The 8,927-nt window shown below is 36.4% G+C and overlaps 1 protein-coding gene across 1 annotated transcript; it reads right to left on the bottom strand.

The window, feature by feature from the left end:
- Positions 1-4,771: 4,771 nt before the first annotated feature.
- LOC147482309 (putative choline kinase 2) lies at positions 4,772-8,186 on the bottom strand. Its single transcript, XM_086578192.1, has 5 exons — positions 8,040-8,186; positions 5,948-6,069; positions 5,652-5,892; positions 5,006-5,123; positions 4,772-4,867 (listed from the first exon to the last, which is right to left on the bottom strand). The coding sequence occupies exons 1-5, from the start codon at positions 8,130-8,132 to the stop codon at positions 4,815-4,817; spliced, it is 627 nt and encodes a 208-aa protein (XP_086434318.1). The 5' UTR covers positions 8,133-8,186; the 3' UTR covers positions 4,772-4,814.
- Positions 8,187-8,927: the final 741 nt, after the last annotated feature.

Genomic DNA, 8,927 nt, shown 5'->3' with positions numbered 1-8,927 from the left:
CTCGTCAGGTTGTTGGGTTTTTGTTTCGTGAACGAAGTACAGCTGCGTGTTTACGTGTACTTGCCTAATGGGAGCCTTGACCAAGTGCTGGTTGATGAGCGTCAATGTTTTTTCACGGATTGGGATATGCGGGAGCTTAGCCAGCACTTATATAAGGTTTTGTCGAGCTGGTTTTCCATTGCTGGTGGCCGGGATTCTTTTTTAATCCAACTTTGTCTCTAATCTTATTTCTTATCTACTCCACATTCTTATCTAATCCGAAACCTTTGAATCCATTTCCTATTTAACCTCCTTTTCTTTCTATTAGTACCAAACTGCCCATACATTTAATTTTAACTGTCTAATCCTAATATCACTATTCCGCTGGCATGCGTCGTCGAAATTAATTTTCGTATTATTACGTAATGTGTTCGGTACAGTTTCAGCAATCAATTTCTTTTGCAATTTTTTCTGTGCATTTTCAGCCATCTTTTATTTAACTACATTGCGTCCCGTATACGTTAGTTGGACATTATTTCGTTCTCGATAATTCATGAATTTTTCCTGACTGTCCATTTTCCTATCGTTTATCTTCACACGACACTTTGTTATACATTCCGCTCACTCTTTTCTTATTCCATTTTTTTCTTGATTTTTCTTTTCTTCTTTGTCATATGAACTTTGTTCGCATGCCAAAGAGGGGGGTGTGTTTCGACCCCCACCTACGTGGCAAACGTCCATTAGTAGGGGTCTCTATTTTATTCGTTTAATCGACAGGGCTAAAGCCCAATTTGCAATACCATGGATCAATGTACAGGCCCATTAACTCATGTGTCTAAGGCTACTAAAAGAAGGGCTTTTTGTGTCACTTTTGAAACTAATTTTGAAGTGACCTATAAGCCCCCGACACATAAAGTTCTACCAAAAGTGACACAAAAGCCTTACTAAATGTGTCACTTTTTGTTAATAAAAGTGACACTTAAGAATAGCCTCTTGTGTCACTTTTAAGAAAGAGTGCCACAGTGCTTGTCAAAAGTGACACTAGTTGTATCAGTTTTGGACCAGAGTGGGATATCATTTCGTCAAAAGTGACACATTAAGTATACTATTTGTGTCACTTTTGGACTAGAGTGAGACATAAGTACGTCAAAAGTGACACATTAAGTACACTAGTTGTGTCACTTTTGGACCAGAGTGAGACATAAGTACGTCAAAAGTGACATATTAAGTACACTAGTTGTGTCACTTTTGGACCAGAGCGAGACATAAGTACGTCAAAATTGACACATTAAGTACACTAGTTGTGTCACTTGTGGACCAGAGCGAGACATAAGTACGTTAAAAGTGACACATTAAATACACTAGTTGTGTCACTTTGGCCTAGAGCGAGACATAAGTAAGTCAAAAGTGACACATTAAGTATACTAGTTGTGTAACTTTTGGACCAGAGCGAGACATAAGTATGTCAAAAGTGACACATTAAATGTATACTAGTTGTGTCACTTTTGGACCGAGTGAGACATAAGTGCGTCAAAAGTGACACATTAAGTATACTAGTTGTGTCACTTTTGGACCAGAGCGAGACATAAGTACGTCAAAAGTGACACATTAAGTATACTAGTTGTGTCACTTTTGGACCAGAGCGAGACACAAATACATCAAAAGCGACACATAATAGTGGTCAGTTGTGTCACTTTTGGACCAGAGCTAGACACAAGTACGTCAAAAGTGACACATAAGAGTGGTCAGTTGTGTCACTTTTTCCAAAAGTGAGACAAATGAAAATAATTGTTTTTTTAAAACATTTTCCCATTTTTGTATTCGATCGTATTCATTTCTCAACCTGCATCATATACGTCATAACCAAAATCCCATTAACATGGTTTATGACATAAACAACATCCACATACATTTATCAAAACATCACAACCAAAATCACTTTAACCTGCTTTATGATATGGAAACAACATCCACTCAAGAAAAAAGAAACAACATTCAAAATAATTAACTTCTATTGATTTCATTGATCAAACCTAGTATCTATTATCCAGTTTAACTCCCAACAAAATAAGTCATTCCAATACCAAAATAATCAAAATAAATTAAAAAAAAATAAAAATAAAAAACTACACGACGCCTTTTCATGGTGCGAACTGCACGTTGTAATTTAGCTTGCTTTTTCTTCTTGCTGGCACTCGTGCCCTTGTGATGTGCCTAAAATCCAAGACAAGAACAAAGGTTAAGGAACTGATGGGGGTTTAGAGACTTGAAGAGAAAATGCCATAAATTGCTTCACTTGATAACACAACAAAAATAATTTGATTAATTTTGTAGCTATAAGTAACTAACTCGATATGAATCTTATAAAAAGTCTTCTTTGTTAGCATGCCAAGATGACATCAGTAACTTCTTTTTGGACCCCTTCCAACCAGGACCCACATGAAAATCAGAAAGATCGGGCGGCAAACAAACACAATCTATTCAAACGCAGATTAATGCTTGTTTTTCGAAGGATAACAGTCTCTCATGGACATAGATAGATGAAAGCATTGATAGTAGTCAGGCAAAAGTATTGATAGGTCCGGTTAAACAAAAACAAGACACAACATACAACTTGCGACTTACTTTTAAACCAACCTTTTGCTTCTCTTACTGAATATTAAACTTGAAAGGAATGATATCTGGAAAAGTAATATAGGATGTAAACAGATATGAAATAAGGGTAAAGAGCCTATAGAGGACATAAAAAGGAATGCAGGATTCTACATGGTTTCATCCAATCATACCGACTTCAAATTCCAACAAAAAAATAACTGCAGAAACTATCATGGTAACTACAATCCCTAATACCTAGTGGCCAGTTCTAAGTTAAGAAATCTACAAACAAAATATTTTAAGTAAAATTTTGGAGTGATGCATAAAAGTTTAGAATCATGGTTGCCAACTTATGCTTATGTGTTATTAACTATATTTATAAAGTTTAAAAAGGTAAATAGGTACAAAGAGTTGTGCAATTGTACTAGGATATTTTTGGAACTTTACCGTTTACCTTATAGTAGCATCCGACATGTAAATCTTCAATTTATTCACTTTCGATTGACAATGGTCAAAATAACATAATTTTTCACTAAGCCCCCGGAGGAAAGCAAAAGGTGAAATAAGGAACTAAAATATGCCACACAACAAGTAATAATTAATCTACTGAAATGGTGAAATGAGCCCAAAAGTAATTGATTCAAGGATGAAAATGTCGTATATACAACCACAAATGAAATTTGAAAGAGAGAGGGGGGTCCCAAAATCTGAAATGTCGAAGCTCTCTCACAAATAGAATATCATAGTGAAGTAAAGAAAAACACAAAGAAGAATCTAGATCATTGAAGACTAAGAGAATACCTTGTACCTAGCCTCCCTACTGATAATAACTTGAGGGTTTTAAGGAGTCATATCGTCTTCATCACCTGAGTCATCACTACCATCTCCTTCTTCAATCTGTTCAAATCCGAGAAGGAAAGACAGACCAGAAATCATAGTCTTGAGCAATTAAGATATCAAACTTATGTCCAAATTATTCATTATACAGCTATACCTCTATAAAACATTAAGAAAACTAAACCTGGAAGACGAGTGAAAACACGCTGTGGATATTGCATTTGCAGTTCTCTCATCAAACCAAACCCTTCTATGGTGAAGATCACAAAGTACAACAAGTGCTCTTTTAGCTTTCCCTTCATCCTTATTCTGATTATTGAAACACAATTATCAAAATTTAGTCCTAAGAAGTAAGTATTAAACTCCGTATAAATTCACAAAAAGGCATTACAATACAAACCTATAGCATGGAAAATATTATATTCTGAAGTGCATGATTCTTAGCATCATTTTTATGTTCCATATTCATACGCCGAATACTATGAACAACATGAGAGAAACACAGTTTCCTCGAAACTCTGTCCCCAAATGTTTGCAAGTCCACAAATAAACCAAGATTCTCTCCAAGATTGGTGCCAATGGGTGCATTCTCATCGTCTCTTTTACTATACATTTTAAATACGGAAGGTTTGGAATGTCTTTCTCCTCCACCCATCTATTTCTACCGATCACCCTATCCAGCTCTGTAGTTACTTGTTTATAAATTTGTGGTTGTTTCAATACTTCTGACATTGACCATTCTATTGTGATTGCTGTGGTATCAGTCCCACCGGCTAGTAGGTCCTAATGACGAATACAATGTATTAATAAGAGTCCTTTAGGAGCAGCTGATGTAAATAAAAACATGCACCCGGCCAAGGGGAGGAAAATAAGTTACTGAAAAGTTGGAGATAGACTCCTAACTTCCAAGTGCTACCTCTTTTGAGATCAGGAGAATTTTGAGATAGTAACAACATGAGAGTGCACTTTTCTATGAGGAACTTTGGTAAACATTCAAAAGAAAAGGTTCTGTGGTTGACTGGATTCCCAAGCAAAGAAAACAACGCCATCTAGGGCCGAGCATTAGACATAACTTTTTTAAAGGGGGGTGGCTCCTTAGCATTTCTCCATATAATAATCAGTTTTCAAATATAAATGGTGAAAGTTTGAAAAATAATGCAGAGAAAAATAAGGCCTTTGACTTGATTTTGGGATAGTTTGAGCTCAGGCTTGGGATTAACAGCTAATAACTGCAACAATACTTCCAACATATCCTTAGGCAAGAATTCCCACAAGTGAATAACCATGTTTTAAATAAAATTGTAATGTGCCCTTCCTATTGTTCGTGTTTTAAATCAAGTCCGACACGGTTCAGGGCTTACTTGTATATCTGGTAGCGACATGCAATAGCAGAACATAGTCGACTAACCTGAAGAATTCAGATATGCACGCACAAATATTTCACGCTCCTCTAAACCTGTTGCATAAGCAACCCATAACGACTGGAAGTAATTAGTTATGGTTGGAGTGGAACGTTTTATGGTGCATGCATGCATAATATAGCTTTAGCATTTTAGAAAAGAAGCATCTAAATAACAGATTTTTCTCAACTGACCTGGGTATTTATCATAATCAAGAACATGAGGTGTTTCAGAATGATAATCTGCCACCATTTCACAGAAGTGATTTGCAAGATCAAACGCTATGGGATTGTAACACAAATACTCGTAGTCCTGTAAAGAATAAAGAATCAGTAACATATTGAACTTTAAATTAATTTATCTTCCCTTTGTAATTGCAAACAAAAAACCGGAGGGGGGAGGGGATATGTTACAGCCCAATGGTTTAACCATAAATTCCCTAGATATAGGCCCATAATTTGACCCAAGAACTAGATTGTTCCTTAGATGTTTTCTACCGAGAGTTTCTTTATAGATATGTTGTGGAAGCTTTCTATAATATATCTAGGTTTATGGCATGTGAAATATCTAGCAGTTTATATATTTATAGAGTTCTAGAGATAAGAGACTCTATAGAGTCCAATAGGAACATTTGAACTTTCTCATGTCCAACAGACATGCTCATGGTAAAGCGACCTTGATTATTCTCTTACAACTCCTTTTTAATACAAAACTATATAACAAATATAAAAAATTTCTTACTCTCACAAAACCATCATAAGAAAAACCATCGTTGAACAATGTTGACTGTGAGATAACGTGTCTGTGTGCACAATTAACAATTTGAGTATATGAACTTACAATTATAGTTACTACTCTGGTCTCTTCGTCCATCATGATATTCCCATATTGCAAGTCGTTATGACAAAATCCTATGCTTTGGTTTTCCCCTGATAACTCCTTTTCCAATCTAGAAATTTCCATCTCTATGGCATCCAACTTAAATGCTTTCACTTCGTCAAGGGAACATAACCGCTTAGATGCGCACAACCAATTTCTGGAGGAAACAAGAAACGGATCATTCAACTTCAAAAATTTAATACTAACAGGAGCGAGCTTATCAAAAATTTAATAGCTTCGGGGGAACAAATGTGTACCTCAATCTGTTCCAAAGCATTACATTTTTTGGACTGGGCATGTGAAGATCATGGAACTCCCTAAGTTTGGTTGCTATCAAAGCAGATATTTCTGCGTCACGCAAGTCAGTGGCTGATAATGTCTGAAATTCCAATAGAACACTGATAAGCACCCAAAACTGTAATATTAAACCCCGAGAGACATAGCATTTTGGTCGATTATGTGTTTAATAATCATGTAATAATTATATTTTCGTACTTTTGCAGGTTTCCGCAATTAAAATGAATATAGTGATAAAACATGCATCAAAGTACAGGAATACGAGAATATTTGGAGTTTCCCACTCGACCCCGTGAAGCCGAAGTTTCCAAAAGAATAGAACCAGTGCGGAACAGGCCCACATATGAAGAAGCAGCAAATTTCCGATGCTCAAATCGGATAAATCTAGGTGCCGATGTTGGCTAGTAAAGCTGCCAAGTACAAGAATACGGGAATATTGGAATTCCCGCTCAATCCCCGTAAAACCCAACAAAGCCTGACTAGAGTCGAAGTTTCCAAAAAACGAGAACCAAATTACAAGACAGGCCCACATATAAAGAGGCGAGGAAACTTCAAGCTCAAATCGGATAAATCTAGGTGCCGGCGTTGGCTAGTGAAGCTGCCATAGCGACGAGGCGACGAACTCTCGCAAGAAGGACAAAAGTAGTAAAATGCCAATTTCGGGGCCGCCATGGACACATTAAGTGGACACACTCTTGGCCCGAAGGCATGATGAGTCAAAGATAGGCGGGTGGCAAATGATGGTTTCAAATTGATACCATCCGGCAAGAGAGAAGATACGCACCAATTCAAACCGGTGGTTTGAATTAACATAAGCTAAAACAAAACCTTAAAATGGCAAAAGGACAAAACTTAAAACGGTTGAAAACAAAGTTTGGTTTGAACCATTCAATTAGCATAAAACAAAACCTTAAATATTCACGGGTCACTCTTGTAAATTTATATATATATGAAGGGGTGCGCCTTCATTATAAGGTCTTCAAAGATATTAATACTTTAGCTACGTTTAGTTTTCTTTCTTGATTACTTACCTTCCGCCATTTTTATTTTTGACTTAATACAAGAAGTTATTTTACCCTTAATAACAGTCATTTCTTGTCTTGTTTAATTTTACGTCCGCATTTATTTACTTAATGTATACAGAAGTTTTATTATTCCTACTATGATGATGAGCTAATCCCTCGGTGGGGAGGGTTATGCCTTCGTGTGAAAATCCGGATTGACTCGTTAATATTCTAGAATCACTACTTAGGAATTAGGCATAGAATTAACATCCGGTCCCAAAATGACTGAGACTGTACAAAGTTGGAGTGCTGATGCTCCAGAACAGTCTGTGGCGCGACCAAAATGTCGTGTCGACGCGACTCTCGGTGTGACGACTCTCCAAATGGCCCAAATCGACTGATGTGAACTTGTGCTAGGAGCTGAAATAATATACCAGAGATGAGGTATTATCGAAACTCCTTATGCTAGTGAAATGCGACCTAGAGATGTGGGCATGCACTAGGGATCAATACTCGACGTCGTCTCCGAAACGAGACGAATTAGAGATGTAGTGATTTAGTAATAAAAACTGTTGAAAAATGATTCTTGCATGAGCATGATTAACTCTCTCCCTGTTTCTCTACTTTTGTTTACCTATATATAATCACTGTAGTAATTTATTTTATTTGCATTACCGTTATTTTAATTAAAAACCAACCAAAAAAAAAGAAACCTAAAAATCCTACTCACTTAAAGTGTAACTCGGTTGTGAACCTATCCGAGCCCTAAGGTTTGGACGATCCCCTTACTCGACCTATCCTACCAATCCCACGTGAGTAAGGTAACTTGACTAAAACGTACGACTATACGGACGTTGGACTTTGGACTTTGGACTTGGACTGTGGACCTCGGACTTAAGGAAATAAGTAACTGAAAACCAATAAATGTGTGTAAAGAGCGTTCTATCAAACACATAACCGTAATGATGTCAATTTAAGAATGGCTATAAACATTCTACAATTTCCTCCTAAAAACGACTCAAAATTAGAAATCAAAATAGCATATTACCCGAGCATGTATGAATTCCTCAACACTGCCAGTTGGGAATCGTCCCAAAAGACGAGGCCCCTGCCCATGCTTTGACATGCTTTCAAATGTCATAATCTCTTGGGCGGAATAACGGTGAGGTCTCTTCAGCGTTTTTGCGAGACAGAGTTTTTTTTTTTTTTTTTTTTTTTTTTTTAATCCTAAGTGTTCTTTTCTTTTCCTTTTAGGTTTAGTAAGTTAATTCTTTTTGGCCCAAATCACGACTTTCAATTTCGTGGCATAAGCAATTGCTAGTGTCACTTATTTATTTCGATAATTTGTTAATTTTGTTTTCGATTTTTTTACACCCAGAAGTGACACAACAAGTCAAACCTCTAGTGTCACGTTCAAATAATGAGACACAAAAAATAAAATTACTTGTGTCACTTTTCCTAGAAGCAACACATCAGCTCTCATTCCATATAAAAGTGACACATCAAAACTCTGTATGTCACTTTTTTATAGTAAGTGACACAAGACAAAAAAAATAAGTGACACAAAAAGCCCTTCTTTTAGTAGTGTGACCTTGCCTCTTTTTGTGTATGTAGATGGTGTATGGTCGTTGAACAAAACAGAAGCGTATCAAAACCTAATTATCCCTCAATAAGTAAAGGATGAGTAGGGTATCGTTCCACTTTTCAGTGTATGTTATGTGAAGGACAGGACTGGAAAGGGGGTTTAAGGAATTAAAAACTATGATTGTAGAGATTTTAGATTCTAATGTTAAACTAAACTAAATTAACTAAACTATTGAGAATTTATAAGAGAGGGAATTCAACATATTAGAATCCACCAATACTTTTAATCTATGACCTTCTACTTCATGGTTGTTCTTACAAGTAGACTACAATTAGGCAATCGAGCGAGTGC

The sequence above is a fragment of the Coptis chinensis genome, chromosome 8 (assembly GCF_015680905.1).
Source record: "Coptis chinensis isolate HL-2020 chromosome 8, ASM1568090v1, whole genome shotgun sequence".
Lineage (NCBI taxonomy): Eukaryota > Viridiplantae > Streptophyta > Magnoliopsida > Ranunculales > Ranunculaceae > Coptis > Coptis chinensis.
Note: the sequence above shows the minus strand (reverse complement) of the source record. Positions and strands in the feature narration are given on the sequence as shown.